The sequence below is a fragment of the Salmo salar genome, chromosome 12 (assembly GCF_965601325.2).
Source record: "Salmo salar chromosome 12, fSalSal1, whole genome shotgun sequence".
Classification (NCBI taxonomy): domain Eukaryota; kingdom Metazoa; phylum Chordata; class Actinopteri; order Salmoniformes; family Salmonidae; genus Salmo; species Salmo salar.
This window is the reverse complement of record NC_138302.1, coordinates 34,018,191-34,034,399: the sequence shown is the minus strand read 5'-3', so window position 1 is coordinate 34,034,399 and position 16,209 is coordinate 34,018,191. Positions and strand designations below refer to the sequence as shown.

At 46.7% G+C, this 16,209-nt stretch overlaps 1 protein-coding gene across 4 annotated transcripts in view; it reads left to right on the top strand.

Annotated features, from left to right (window-relative positions):
- LOC106564903 (E3 ubiquitin-protein ligase SMURF2) overlaps positions 1-16,209 on the top strand; it is an 86,198-nt gene that overhangs the window by 37,522 nt on the left and 32,467 nt on the right. For 2 of the 4 annotated variants that reach the window (XM_014131401.3, XM_014131400.3), the window contains exons 3-9: positions 901-1,048; positions 5,155-5,288; positions 8,128-8,193; positions 8,717-8,801; positions 9,332-9,415; positions 10,869-11,086; positions 15,071-15,155. In XM_014131401.3, the coding sequence (XP_013986876.1) occupies positions 901-1,048; positions 5,155-5,288; positions 8,128-8,193; positions 8,717-8,801; positions 9,332-9,415; positions 10,869-11,086; positions 15,071-15,155 (820 nt within the window). The remainder of the gene's footprint in view (positions 1-900; positions 1,049-5,154; positions 5,289-8,127; positions 8,194-8,716; positions 8,802-9,331; positions 9,416-10,868; positions 11,087-15,070; positions 15,156-16,209) is intronic. The other 2 variants (XM_014131403.3, XM_014131402.3) reach the window with 1 other exon arrangement.

The window sequence follows — 16,209 nt, the reverse complement described above, 5'->3', positions numbered from 1 at the left end:
ACAATGTTTTGTTTCCAAATACTACTGAATAAGCTCAACTGAAATACTCATTACTCTAGTCTATCAATCCATTCTTTCTACTATTCTTTCTACAAGTCTTTATACTATTCATGACACGGACGGGATATGTTGATCTTGCTTAGGTCGGTAGCAGTGTGTATGTCGTCCCTTATCAGATTTCCAAAGAGTCTAATAGACTGGCATGGAAAGACATGCTTCTGAGCTGCTTGCTCAACTACATGTACACCCAATATTTCCTATGTATGTTATCTGAATGAGTCACAGTGTAAATAAAGGTCCGTTGACAATGAATGTTTTGTATGCCGTCTTATGACTCAGCTGTTGTATTTGAATGCAGTTCAATAGAAACTATCCTTTTGACACGCACATGTCCTGCATTTTGGCTCCGATTTCAGCTCTGAGTTATAAAGAGAGAGTTGTGCACTCTATATATAAACTCCCAGTAATTTATTGGGTAAATCCGATTTACCCAATAAATTACTGGGAGTTTTTAATATATAGAGTTTGCGACACTCTTTATTTTTATAGCTTTATTTGTTTTAGTCAGTTTATTTGGCGTTAGTCAGCACCTTTACATAAAATAGTTTTCTCTGGGTGTGCGCCAGCTCATGTTTTCTATCCGATTTCAGCTATAACATATCTTCATGTTAGATAATTAATATTATGTGAATTTAGGTCTGTTCATAGTCAGTCATTGTTTATATGCCATCAGCTTGTGAATACAGTTACCTAGAAACTTATTCAGGCACACATCCTCCATTTTGTCTCCAATTGCAACATATAATCTCCATTTCATATCAGCACTTTTCCCATGCTAGATAAATGAACCATACTGTGAATATAGTTCCATTGACTCCATTGTTTCTATGCCATCCACAGTTGTGAATACAATCCTCCATTTTGGCTCCTCCTCCACAGGGCTGCCTGACCCCTTTGCCAAAGTGGTGGTGGACGGCTCGGGGCAATGCCACTCCACGGACACCGTGAGGAACACGCTGGACCCCAAGTGGAACCAACATTACGACCTGTAAGTCACTAGGGAAGACTCTAAACTGGGGGACCACCTTAGACCAATAAACCCTTGTTTCATCATGTCTTCCTAGTTCCAGCTTGTCTCAGCAAGGTGGAATTTATCCTTTCAGATCTTCAGAAGTGCCTAGTAGGAAGTAGTAGCATAACGTCGTCCCCAGGAGGAACGTCTGGCATGTGTAGGGACTAGGGTCTGGATTTGGTGGAAATCACCGTCATCTCCTGAAGAAACCACTTCCTATAATGGATGCCAAAGAACCACAGACAACTGCTAACGCAACCTCCCATGTTGACTATGGTTTTCAACGTTATCACACTGTTCTGGTTTCATTGACTAAGCTGTGGCGTCTCCATGTGCTGCTATGATAAGTGTGCAAGGAATGCAGCAGGTTACCCTCCCTTCCCGTGCTAATGTGCAGGAACACCCACCATAAACCATTTGAGGCCTTTTGACTGGGCTGCTGCACGCTCACTCTAAGGCAAGTCCGAAATGCCACCCTATTCCCTATGTAGTGCACTACTTTTGACTAAAGTCCTGGTCAAAAGTAGTGCTCTTTATAGTGAATAGGGTGCCATTTCAGACGCAACTCTAGTCTAACCATTGCGACTGTCCGACTGAATATTTGGACTGAAATGAGCCATGTGTTGTGAATGTTAAGCAGCAAGCTTTACAAGCTCTTCTAGGGCGTAATCGCCACCGGACCCAAAGGACCTACTGGCAATGCGTTACAGGAGAGGGATGTAGAGGGAGGGAGCGGGTGAAGAGGAGAGAGAACTAGACATGGGCAGAGAGGTGTGTGTTACAAAAGCATTGGGAAACTATGCAGAGATGTGGGTGTCTTGGCACCAAACCACTATGCACAGATTGAATAATACAGGGAATGTAGTTACATCATCAATTAAGTCCCCAAGAAAGAGAAGAACAAAAAAAACATAAGTTTGGCACTGCAGCGGGAAGACATATTTGCTAGATTTGCGCACATATGTAGATGTCTCTGTCCGTCTCTCGCTGTGTGTGTCTGTTTTTCCGTGTGTGTTTGCACACCTGCCCCCCCCCCCCCCCCCCCCCCATGCTTGTCTTCAAACACTCACCTCTCCACTGGTCCTGGGGGAGTCTCCCCTGCCAGTGACCCATGACCCCAGGGCTCTGTCACAGGAAATGGCTGACATGCCAAGGAGCACAGCCACAGATGGAGCCTTCAGCCTCAGCGTGTTGGCTGGCAGGTTGCCACTGCTCTCCACACCTCCCTCCACACCAGGCCAAGCTAAGTGCTCAGCACACAGCCTACCCAGCAGCCCCCTCTCTGTGGGTATGCTACTGTAGTGTAGCCCTCTGGACTACAGACCATTACAGTTACTGCAGAATACATCCTTCATCCGCCCTATGTGCACATTCATGGAAGCTGCTGGTGTGCGAAATACACCAATCCAATGCTTTTAGTTTGAAATGCATGGGATTGAGTGTATGAGTGTACACTTTGACGAAATAGGGCACAGTCAAGGAGTGTGACACACACCCATTGACTAGTGTTTGTGTACTGCAAAACAGGCTGAGTTTTGTCGTTGCAGTTTTCACTAATAGTCATTGATTTTGCAATTACAGCGTAACTTATGTAGTTATACGTTTGCAGACAGAGGCCATTAAACCAGAAAGAGAGAGCTGTCAAAACATGTATTAGTTCAGACGGTGTTTGGAGCTTGAGGAGCGCATACATTCTGCCTCGCTCTGTTTTCATATTCGGTGCGTCAGCGCCTGCAGCAGGACAGGCAACATTAGAGAGTGCCAGGTGATGGAGCTCCCAATGGGGATGCTAATGCACTGGATATCCCTTAGGCAAGCTAGAGACGTCATGAATAGTAAAGGGGTTGTTTTAGAGCACAAGGCCCGTAAGCGCTGTCGCTGCCCTCTGTAGGAACCAATCTGTGTGAATATGTGACCCATTCTAGCTTCGTACTGGATGTTAGAGTCCTTGATCAATTTATACAGTAGAAGGCGGTATTTCATATTTCTATAGAGAACTTCATTGATATGATTGACGGTTGTGCTTTTCAGAGGCCTTGGTTGGTGAAAACCCATTCGCACTCCTCTCACTGCACCGACCACGCTATCCTCCTCACCAGCCTCCTCCCCTCTCTCCCTCCCCGGTTCCCTAATCGCTCGTCCCTCTCGGCTCAGGAAACCCGGAGCAGGTGGCTGCCGTGCTGTCATCCCAGAAGGCAGAGCTGGTCTCGCCAGCCGCCAGGGGAGGAAGTGTGACGTTGTCGTCTGCCAGTCTGTCTGGGCTGTTGATTAGTCTAGATGTCTATATCTAGCCTCGTTACTTTTAACACAGTCTGAGCTGGCAGACTGGCGTGACTGGGCACCAAGTGGCATGACTAGATGTCTCCCATTGTGCCACCCCAGCTCACCAGTCACCATTAGTCACAAACCAGTGAATTGGCTAACTTGTTGCATCATCAGCCTAGAAACTGATCGAAGGCCAGTTAAGTGTTCCACCCTAATGAGGTAAGTGATTTGGAAAAGTAAACTGATCTGAGATCTGATTGGCATACTTACACCCACTGGAAATGATAAGCTCTTCAGAATAGCTAGACTGAGGCTCTGTAAGTAATACTTACCATACTGTGGTATTATCATATAGCTATACTTAGCCGTATGCACGGACAAGTGGGTTTCCTTCTCTTGCTGTGTTTTTTCCCCTCCTTAATTTGCTGCGGTAAGCACTGTTCTAATCACCGGCTCTACCTGCAAAGCCAGACTGCACATGGTTTCACAAATGTGTGTGCGCGCACTTGTGTGTGAACGTGTGTTTATCACCGTGTGTGTGTGTGTGTGTGTGTGTGTGTGTGTGTGTGTGTGTGTATACACACGTGTGTCTTCTTCAAGTCATTTTGACTGAGGAAATTTGTGTTTACCTGTCCTCATTTTCAAAGCCGCAGACGCTAGGTCACTGTCTGGTCTGCTCTCTCATTTCCCCTTAAACGCAGCCTGGGTTTGCAACACACACACACCTACACACACCTACACACACACACACCTACACACTCCAAATCATGTTGTTGGCCCATGCATTACCACCACAGTGTAGAGGTGGAGTAACTTGGCTTAGTTTGAAGGCTTTATCCAAATCTAGATCAGACAGCAGGTGGAAATTTCAACCCACAATGCAAGGCTTTTAATATGAAGGGGAAAAAACAGATTAGATTTAATGTGCTTAGATGAAAGTTTTATTTCATTTCTGTCCATCACTCCTTTAGAGACGGAACTATGCAAAAAGACATACTCCTCAATGGAAGCAATTATATCGTCCACAGACATCAGTTGCCAGTGATATTAGTATCAGATATTTGAGCTGACTTGTCTATTGACAAAAGGAGACACTGAGTGAGCAAATTTGAAAACTCCCCACTCCCTTTAACAGTATGGGCCATGTGCATTTTCTATGTGCGTTCTGGGAAACCCTTCTCCTGGAAATCCTTCTCTTCATGATATATACGTACCCATGGAGGAGGGCTGAGTTGGCAGCAGTGTTGGGAAAGCTGTAATTAGACCAGTCAGTGTGTGTGTTACTGTAAGTGCTGTCTGTCTGGGAGACTGTGGTGCAGGAGAGAGAGGGGAGACGAGGGGTTCTCTCTCTGATTCATGATGACTAGGCTGACCTTATAGCTCGTCGTCGTGGACAGTTGGCACACTGTAATCAGTCATTTAGACCTCAGAACCCCTCCATACGTTCTGTGATGTGACTTTGTGTACACACTTGTTTCTTTAGTAGGTCATCCTCTTCTGTATGTATGTATGTATGTATGTATGTATGTATGTATGTATGTATGTATGTGCAGGTGTGTGTCTATGAGATGTACGTCTCTCCCTATTAGCTTCGCTGGGATAATGACTCAGCACTCCAAAAGCACACTGAGACACAGGCCCACTCAATGTTATAAGCGATGCATTTAAAGAGCTTAAAAGATGCATATTAAAGCGACTAGCTCGCTCACACACACACACACACACACACACACACACACACACACACACAAGCACATCGGTTGGTCTGTTATGTATTTAGTGACTCATATTACAGGTACTTTGTCTCTCATCCACAGGTACATTGGGAAGTCTGACTCCATCACCATCAGTGTGTGGAACCACAAGAAGATTCACAAGAAGCAGGGGGCTGGCTTCCTGGGCTGTGTACGCCTTCTCTCCAACGCCATCAACCGCCTCAAAGACACCGGCTGTAAGTGTGTGTGCGTTCAAGCATGTATTAGAGCAATAATTCATTTGTGCCCGTGCACATTTGAGCAAAAATGTATGTGAACGTGTGAGTGTGCTTTACTCAGTGTGTGTCTGTCTAGCGGTGGTCTGTCTAGTGTGAGACAGCAAAAACCTCCCAACGATGACTCAAACCCAGACACACATTCCCCCCTCTATTCATCATTATTCCACTCCTAGTACTCAACGCATGATCTGATTTATAGACCACATCAAAGACAAGACAGGTTTCTGTCCTGCCCCACTGCCTAGAAGGCCCTATTACACACACACACACACCCCTGCCATTAAACCCTATTGATTGACGTCCATCTGGGAGTCTGGCACTGTCGCTGCCCCGCTTTGCCCGCTCCCTCCCTGGGTATCAGGTGCCAGTCTGGCTGGCTAGGGCACGGAACTTGTTGGCGCTGCCTGGCCTGGTGAGACGGATGCCATCGAGAGCGGGATAGGGGGCTCCTGGGAGTTGGGAGTCTCGCCAACGCCTGGCGGTGCCAGCTCAAACACACTCCCTGGGGTTTCCACCTCTAGCGTGAAGGGAAACGCACACACACACGACCTGCTGTCTCTTCAGACACAGACTTAACTGTATGTGAAGTAGACGTGCTGTCTCCCTTTTCTACTCTTGCAGTGACTGCTTCTTTATGAGTACTTACTGGAAAGTCTATTTCCTTTGTTTTACCTGGCTTGTTAGCCGTTAGCTGCTGCATTCAGACTGGGTCCCACCCCGACTGCTAGCATTAGCAGTGAACAACCGTAGGTATAGAGCATTGCTCTTTTCAGCCAAGCTATAACAGTTAACGGTTAAAGATGCTAGCTAGGCTGTTAAACTAGCTGTCTCCACTTACAGTATATTGCTATGCTGTGATGTAGTCCTAATTGTACATCTAACTGCCCTACTTTCCTCACCCTCCATCTATAGTATGTATATCTGTATAACTATCTATACCACTCAGCGGTTTTCTCCCAAAGTGGTGAGAGTCCTCTAGGAATTGTCAGTCAAACAGTGTGGCACTGAAGCCAGTCAGTATGGGTAGATGCTGCTGATGTGGACAACAAGGGAGACAGGCTGTCGCAAAGCACCAGTCCTCACATAACCCGCCCCCGCCTGCCTGTCTGTCTGTGGTCCAGCCACCACAGTCTCTAGGGGCCTCTTCTTCTTCTGCTGCCGCGCCGTTTCCTAACTGTCTGGCCCGGTACAGCTCTTCAACTTCCTGTACTGCAACTTATGTAGCATCACACACACACACGCACTGACACTAATCTCAGAGCCCTTTGTCCTAGTTACAAATGGCAGGCCTCAGGATTCTATCCTTTTTGTGGTCTTATTTTACCATAGTTTATTTAAACTGGTTTTGGTGTGTCTGTGATGGCGGACAGTATGTATAGAATGTATACATGGATCAGTCATTTTAGTGTTATATCGTCTATGCACTGTCTGGGTTGCAAGACTTGTATACAGAGAGACGTATACTGTTGATACACTGGTAATTAAGCCTACATATGTTGTGTAGAGTTTTTGTGTGTGTGTGTGTGTTTTTGGTTCCCGTACCCTTTGTATTCCCCTGCTCTTTCCTTTCGTCTGAGCCTGTCTCTCCCCCCCGCCCTTTCCTTTAGTTTTTTAAATGCACCTCAGATGTTTGCAGGGCCAGGATACAGTTTCACTTATTCTCTTTTTTTACTCATCTGAAAGCTGCTTACTATTCCAGCCCTGTAACCCCTAGGCCGTCCCTGTTTAGTCTAGACACGTATCCGGAACAGATCCCCAATCCACAGTACAGTGCTGTCTGTCTGTCTGTCAGGAAGACCCCTCCCCCCCACCACCACCTGTCTCCCGTAGTCTGGAAACAACCTAGGGTGTGCTCTCACTTTTTGCTCCCCCTGACCCTGACCCAGACCAAAGAGTTAGCTAATATGAGCTGACATATGTCTAGGATGTTTTGGGATGAGTAGACGGAGAACAGCTACAGCTGATTTGGGATCAGGGCTTAACCTGCACTGTGAAATGGAGACCCCTTTATTAGTGTAGGCCTCCTTCCATTGGCTGACGGTCTTGTTCATAGGCAGGTTTGATGTAGTGTTCTGACTATCTTAGTCGTCATCTGTTCATATTTCTCTTGTTGTCCAAGGTATTAAAGCTTTCTTCACCTCTTGTTTTGAAGGGGAAGTGGTATGTTGTATGAGGATTGTGTTTTAACCCTTTTACCAGGTAAGTTGACTGAGAATGCGTTCTTATTTACAGCAACAACCTGGGGAATAGTTGCAGGGGAGAGGAGGGGGGATGCATAAGCCAATTGTAAGCTGAGGATGATTAGGTAGCCATGAGGGCCAGATTGGGAATTTAGCCAGAACACCGGGGTTAACACCCCTACTCTTACGATAAGTGCCATGGGATCTTTAGTGACCACAGGACACCAGTTTAACACCCCTCCAAAAGATGGCACCCTACACAGGGCAATGTCCACAATTACTGCCCTGGGATCTTTTTTTAAACCAGAGGTAAAGAGTGCCTCCTACTGGCCCTCCAACACCACTTCCAGCAGCATCTGGTCTCCCATCCAGGGACTGACCAGGACCAACCCTGCTTAGCTTCAGAGGCAAGCCAGCAGTGGGATGCAGGGTAGTATGCTGCTGGCTGGTATGATGTTGCTCTTGTGGTGATGACATAGCAGTATTGTAATAGCAGTGTTTGTCTTGTCCTTACTCAATGCTAAGGCCAGACAGATATAATTCCATTAAGCTTTAGAAATTCCCTTGGGGAATAAGTTATTCTTTACTCATTCAATTGTTCTCTTCTAACCCCACAGATCAGAGACTGGACCTGAACAAGCTGGGCCCCAATGACAACGACACAGTGAGAGGCCAGATAGTTGGTGAGTAGATCTGTGCAGTGCTATGGACCGCGCACACACACACACACACACACACACACACACACACACACACACACACACACACACACAAAAACACACTTTGGCCCGAGGAGCAGACGTGTGGTTCTGTCTAACACAACCACAGGTCTGGTGGTTGTTTCACCACTATCATCGGACTGTCTGAAAGGAAAGCCATGACTGTCTGAGTAGCTCGTCGTCTCGTTTCTAAGTAAAACCACCTTTGACCTCTTAGGTTTCCACGGAGTCTGTTTGCACAACACAGACGGGTCTCTCTGGATCCGGTGTCTCAGTACTCTGGGTTTACCTCACCACCCACTGCTGTTAGTGTTGGAGATCTGTTTCAGACTGGGACCTGACCAGGGAGAACTCTGAGCCCCAGTTCAACTAGGGTCGAGAGTTTCCCTTGGTCAGGTTACGGTTAGGACAATCTCATTCTCATGGCCTTAGTTATACAGCATTGCATGATATTGGTCTAACTGCTGCTGTTGTCTCCTGTCTCCAGTGAGTCTACAGTCCAGAGACCGTATCGGCACAGGAGGCCCCGTGGTGGACTGCAGCCGTCTGTTTGATAATGATTTACCTGATGGGTAAGGCCTCCGGATGTTTCTTAAGACTAAAGCAACATTATGTACCAGTTTGCGTGTATCCAATGAGAGAGGCGCTGCATGGCCAATCCGGCGTCTGCGTTGGCCGTACAGCATTTTAAGTCAGGGCATTCATACTTATTTCACTTTGTGTAGCAGAGCTGTTGATCAGAACTGTTGTCAAGGAAGTGAGTTTGTGTTTATACAGGACATCCTGCCCCCACCTACCATCAACCAGTCATGTCAATGTTACACAGAACCCTCTTAGTTGTTTCAAAATTTGTGAGTGGCTCGATTTGGCCTCTGCAAGCCGGATTGCCGGATCAAGCATAAATCCGCTATTAGATTTACATTGCTTTCTTACATAGAGATAGTTATTTGTTATTGTATAAGGTTTAGCTTAAAAGTTGATCTGAATCTGGTCGGAATAGGGGCACATGGTTGGATAAAAACTATTCTAATGCATATGGAAGTACTTGTTCCTTGGTCTGTTGCTCACTGTGTCTGTCTTCCTGTGTGTCTGTCTGTATCAGCTGGGAGGAGCGGAGAACAGCCTCTGGTCGGATCCAGTACCTTAACCACATCACACGCACCACGCAATGGGAGAGGCCCACCCGGTACACACACACGCTCACACACACACACACGCTCACACACACACACACGCTCACACACACACACACACACACACACACACACACACACACACACACACACACACACACACACACACACCACGCAATGGGAGAGGCCCACCCGGTACACACACACACCCACACCTACACACACACACACACACACACACACACACACACACACACACACACACACACACACACACACACACACACACACACACACACACGCAATGGGAGAGGCCCACCCGGTATACACACACACACACACACACACACACACCACGCAATGGGAGAGGCCCACCCGGTATACACACACACACACACCACGCAATGGGAGAGGCCCACCCGGTACACACACACACACACACACACACACACACACACACACCACGCAATGGGAGAGGCCAACCCGGTACACACACACACACCTACCTTTGCACCAGATGGATTCTCCCTCGGAAGCTACTGACCCTGGAGTGCTGCCAACATCCAGCAGACCGTTTTGTTCACACACTGAGTACCAAAGGTCAAATCCATCATCTGTAATTTACATAAATAGTCCAGACATTCTTTATAATACAACACGTCATCAACCTCCCTCTTCACCTCTGGCCTGTTTATTAGTCTTATCTTCCTTACGTTGCCCTTAAAAAGGGCACCCAACCTCTCCCATCTAAGTCCTAAGGGAAACCGTTGCTTATATGCCACAACAACAACCTCAAGCTTGTCTGGTAGTATATTGTGCCTTGCTGACCCAGAAAATAGGCCATACATGCACTATTGTAAAAGGAAAACAAACCAGTCACTGGGCAGCCTAATGAGTGAGTTCCTATCAATTTCCTGAAAGGCTCAGTCCCATAAATAAGGCCAGCCAGGTTTGGCTTGGCCCACCTTTCTCCTGGAACAACGGTTGCCTTCCTTACTTGGCCCCCGTATCAGTGGAGCCGATAGGGAAGTAAGCAAACAAATAAATTACCCCTCTGGAGCTGGCTTTCCTATTTTACTTTAAGGGTGAGGGGTGTGCTGTGGGATTGGGTTAGGGGAGAGGTGGGTGAGGCAGGGGTTAAGGCGTGGGGGGGGGGGGTTGTCGAAGGAGAACCAAGGCGTCAGCGGCCCTGGATGGCCAGACAAAGTGGTCTGTTGGAGTGGGGGGGGGGGGGGCTCTCTCTCGTCTTCTCTCCTTTTCTCGCTCCCTTTGACCAGTCATCTTATCAGTTGCTTTCCTGCCACTCTCATGGACTAGACTGCCACTGAGAGACACACACACACAAGCACAGGCAGGGGGACAAACAGTCTGACGCCGTCACACGTTTACACACACACACACACACACACACACACACACACACACACACAAACAATACCCCATCAAATGTGCACACTTTCTTAGATATTATCTCATTATTTGTGTCCCCCCCTCCCCCTTTCCCAGGCCGGCGTCTGAGTACTCCAGCCCCTCCGGGCGGCCCCTCAGCTGCGTGGTGGATGAGAACACGCCGGTCATGACACCCAACGGGGCAGCCATCGGTGTGCTGCCCAGCAGTGGCAATGACCCGCGGGTCCAGGAGAGACGGGTCCGCTCCCAGAGACACAGGAACTACATGAGCAGGACCCACCTCCACACCCCGCCGGACCTGCCAGAGGGATACGGTGAGACGCGCGCACACAACAACAAAAACATACCGGCACACAAACATGTACACTAAAACACACACACACACGTTCACGTAGCTAATGTATACACACTCATTTTCACACTGCCTGACCTGCCTAGGGGATATGGTGGTCAGGTGATGTGGTTACAGATATATATATATACACACACACACACACTAGCCTACAAACCCACATGACCTACCCAAGGGATATGGAGAGGGCAGAGGACAGGGGTGCAGTCAGACACAACACCCTCTGCCTGACCTACCTTAGGGATATGTGTACAGTTACTCATTATTGAGGAGAGAGAGAGACGCTCGCTCACTCAGCCAGCATGACGTGCCAAAGGCTTCTGTAAGCACAGTCGCATGCTTACATAAACACACCTCAACTGACCTGAATCAGAGCTACAGTGTCACACGAACACACACACGTACACGTACGCACACATGAACGCACACTGTAATTATCAGTGAAAGGAATTCATGGACCCTGCAGTATCCACGTACAGTTGAAGTCGGAAGTTTACATACACTTAGGTTGGAGTCATTAAAACTCATTTTTCAAACACTCCACAAGTTTTGGCAAGTCGGTTAGGACATCTACTTTGTGCATGACACAAGTAATTTTTCCAACAATTGTTTACAGACAGATTATTTCACTTATAATTCACTTTATCACAATTCCAGTGGGTCAGAAGTTTACATACACTAAGTTGACTGTGCCTTTAAACAGCTTGGAAAATTCTAGAGAATTATGTCATGGCTTTAGAAGCTTCTGATAGGCTAATTGACATCATTTGATGCAATTTCCAAACGCCTGAAGGTACCATGTTCATCTGCACAAACAATAGTATGCAAGTATAAACACCATGGGTCCACGCAGCCATCATACCGCTCAGGAAGGAGATGTGTTCTGTCTCCTAGAGTCCTATATCGACATAACCTTAAAGGCCGCTCAGCAAGGAAGAAGCCACTGCTCCAAAACCTCCATAAAAAAAGCCAGACTATGGTTTGCAACTGCACATGGGGACAAAGATCGTACTTTTTTGGACAAATGTCCTCTGGTCTGATGAAACAAAAATAGAACTGTTTGGCCGGTATGACCATCGTTATGTTTGGAGGAAAAAGGGGGAGGCTTGCAAGCCGAAGAACACCATCCCAACCGTGAAGCACGGGGGAGGCAGCATCATGTTGTGGGGGTGCTTTGCTGCAGGAGGGACTGATGCACTTCACAAAATAGATGGCATCATGAGGAGGAAAATTTGGTGGATTAATTGAAGCAACATCTCAAGACATCAATCAGGAAGTTAAAGCTTGGTCCAAATGGGTTTTCCAAATGGACAATGACCCCCACGCATACTTCCATAGTTGTGGCAAAATGGCTTAAGGACAACAAGTCAAGGTGTTGGAGTGGCCATCACAAAGCCCTGACCTCAATCCTAGAACATTTGTGGGCAGAACTGAAAAGGCGTGTGCGAGCAAGGAGGTCTACAAACCTGACTGTTACACCAGCTCTGTCAGGAGGAATGGGCCAAAATTCACCCAACTTATTGTGGGAAGCTTGTAGAAGGCTACCCGAAACGTTTGACCCAAGTTAAACAATTTAAAGGCAATGCTACCAAATACAAATTGAGTGTGTATGTAAACTTCTGACCCACTGGGAATGCTTAAATAGCTGAAATAAATCATTCTCTCTACTATTATTCTGATATTTCACATTCTTAAAATAAAGTGGTGATCCTAACTGACCTAAGACTGGGAATTTTTACTAGGATTAATTGTCAGGAATTGTGAGAAACTGAGTTTAAATGTATTTGGCTAAGGTGTATGTAAACGTCCGACTTTAACTGTAGCAGCGTCATACCAGGGCAAACATGGCTTTGTTATCAGCCTTTGAGAGGGTAGTACAACAATCTCCCTGCTGCTACAACCACAGCCTTCACCCCTCCTTCCCTCTCTCCCCCTCCGTGTATCTCTAGATCCCTCTGTCCCTCCCTACTTTTCTCAGCTCCCTCCCTCTCTCTCCTTCCTTTCCTCCCTCCCTCTCTCAGCTTCCCTCTTCCCACAGCACCACATCATGACAGCTGCAATCAGCGCAGGCTGCGTTTTCAAGGCCCCTCTTCTCTCCCTTCCTCTTCTCCTCTCTTCCCCATGTTTGCGAACACTTCCCAGCGCTCCAAAGTGTTCTCGCAGTGCAGAGTGATATTCCCACAAAGGAGAGACGGAGAGGGGGAGCGAGCCAAAGAGGAGGAGAGCGATTGAGGGGAAGGGAGAGAAAGAAAGAACACTTCCCCCATGTGGAGGACAGGAAAGGGTGCATTCGAGGGGAACTGGTTTTGTGTGTTTTTGGTCAACCCCACGTCTGCTCTTGTCAAAGCGTCAGTTATTATTGTTCCCTCTGTACAGCCTCAGTCTTGTATACATTATACATGCAGATGGAACGTATTACATACATTATGCAATATGATTTAAGTACTACATGCAGGTGGTTGCTAGGCTGTTGCTATGGATAGCAGCTATTTCGAGCACCCCATGCACAGTGTTGGACCAGTTTGACTTTCACAGCCAGAGACGAACACACAACTAAATTACGTATTTAATAGCTTATTTGCTTGTAGTCTCGTCCGCCAGCTCGTCCGATTCTCTCTCTCTGTATATATGGTAGCGGTTAGCCTGAGGACGAGATTCATTTGATAGGGACAGATACAATTAAAAACATTGACACATTGGATGTCAACAGTCGAGTGTATTGCACCATTATTTAATATGCTGTAGCAAAACACCGATTTACAACGCCAGCCCACCAGTCACCACAATCTCCCTGTTCTATGGAAGTTCCCCATCCTCTATTTATACCTCCTATTTTAATATACGACACAACTTAGCAAGTTCATAAATTATGAGCATGTACGGAGTATACCAAACATTCGTCGGGGCAGGGACTCTACAAGATGTCGAAAGCGTTCCACAGGGATGCTGGCCCATGGTGACTCCAATGCTTCCAACAGTTGTGTCAAGTTGCCTGATTGTCCTTGTGGTGGACCATGGTGGACCATTCTTGATACACACTGGAAACTGTTGAGCATGAAAGACTCAGCTGCGTTGTAGTTCTTGACACAAACCGGTGCGCCTGGCACCTGCTACCATACCCCGTTCAAAGGCACCTACATTTTTCATCTTGCCCAGTCACCCTCTGAATGGTACACATACACAATCCATGTCTGAAGGCTTTTAAAAAATCCTGCTTTAACCTGTCTCCTCCCCTTCATCTACACTGTTTTGAAGTGGATTTAACAAGTGACATCAATAAGGGATCATTTCACCTGGTCAGCCTATGTCCTGGAATGTTTTGTACACTCAGTGTATATCTCCTGCGGAGCTCTTGAACCTCTGTTGAACTGCATAACCTCAAGGCTCAACACAGAGCTCTGTAGAAGAACTGAATCAGAGAGTCTGTGAAGGAAATGATAAGGGTGGTGATGAATGCCATTCAGTTAGAATGGCGGTGATCCATGCCCCTGAAAATGCCCAGTGTTCTTGGCAGAGGTGACTCACTTAACGCCAGAGGGCGTTTTTCTCCTTGGACTCAGTGACTCTGATCAGTTGGGTGGAACTGAGGGAGTGAGAGGTGAGAGAGCTGGGTGGAATATGTGTTGTGGTGTCGAAAGGATATCAGGGTTAATGGAGATGAATGAGGGACTACATGTGCATGCACGAGACACACACACACACTGGTGCCCTGTCGCCGTCAGTGCACTCATACTGGGTGGTTCACACGCTGGTGCCCTGCCGCCGTCCGTCAGTGCACTCATACTGGGTGGTTCACACGCTGGTGCCCTGTCCAGATTTCTGGAACATTAATACTCATTTGTGTGCCGTTTTAAGTTGAAAGAATTGAAGAACAAAAGGGTGTGCCATTTAAGATTGCCTCCGCTTTTCTCACGGCATTGTCTTTGTGTGTGTGTGTGTCCCACAGAGCAGAGAACCACGCAGCAGGGCCAGGTGTACTTCCTCCACACCCAGACGGGTGTCAGCACATGGCACGACCCTCGAGTGCCCAGGTACACACTGCTATGAACACACACACTCACCTCCATCTCTCTCTGTCTCTCTCTCGCAATTCAATTTGCTTTATTGACATGATGTAATAATGTACATTTTCCAAAGCTTACTTTGAAGATTTACAATATTAACATAATTAAAATAATAGTAATCAATATTGTCAACGGGACAACAACAATAATGAAGTGTCAAAATAGCCATACATAAATCAATCTGTCGCTGTCACTCCCTCTCTCCTGCGGTCTCCTTCACACTGACTACAAACTTTGACAATTGACCTTTCACTGTTAGCCTGTCTTCTGGGTCATAAAGGCATGCAATGGATAACATTTTAAAATGTCTCTTAAGTCCAGGTAGACCTCCCTATTTCAGTCCGTTTTCTTCTTGTCCAACTGAATGTATTTCAACTGAAATGTGTCTTCCACATTTAACATCCATGGCGACATCCATGGCGCCTGAGGAACAGTGGGTTAACTGCCTTGCTCATGGGCAGAATGGCAGAACCTTGTCAGCTCGGGATTTGATCCAGCAACCTTTCGGTTAAGGCTCTAACCACTAGGCTACCTGCCGCTCTGGTTGTGAACCCTGACCTTTCCTCACCTCCACTGAGTATTTCTTGTTCATTGATGCGCTAATACACAAGCACACCGATTTTATCCCAAATAATGAACATATCAAAGTCTTGGTCTTCAGAGATTCAATGTCCTTAAGATTCAACCTTGAATCATGGTTATTTGGTCCAGAATGAGTTACAAACACCCATTATGTAATGAAACAGCTTAGCCAGGCATGTGCAGACTGCTTTAGTGATGAGTCCTTAGTGGACAGTTAAAACATCCCACTTCAGGGTTTAAGGTTTCAACAGAAAAGAATGTAGGTCTATGGGGGAGTAGAGACCGATAGGGAATTTTTGGAATTTATTCAAGTGTTTTCTCAGATGTTTTGCGATCGATCCAACTCTGTTGAGTTGAATTTAGGCATGCCTCTGGGATGTCCTTTTTATACTTGGAAGAAAAGATTTGTTGTGTACTTAGAAAATACAATTTGCACTCA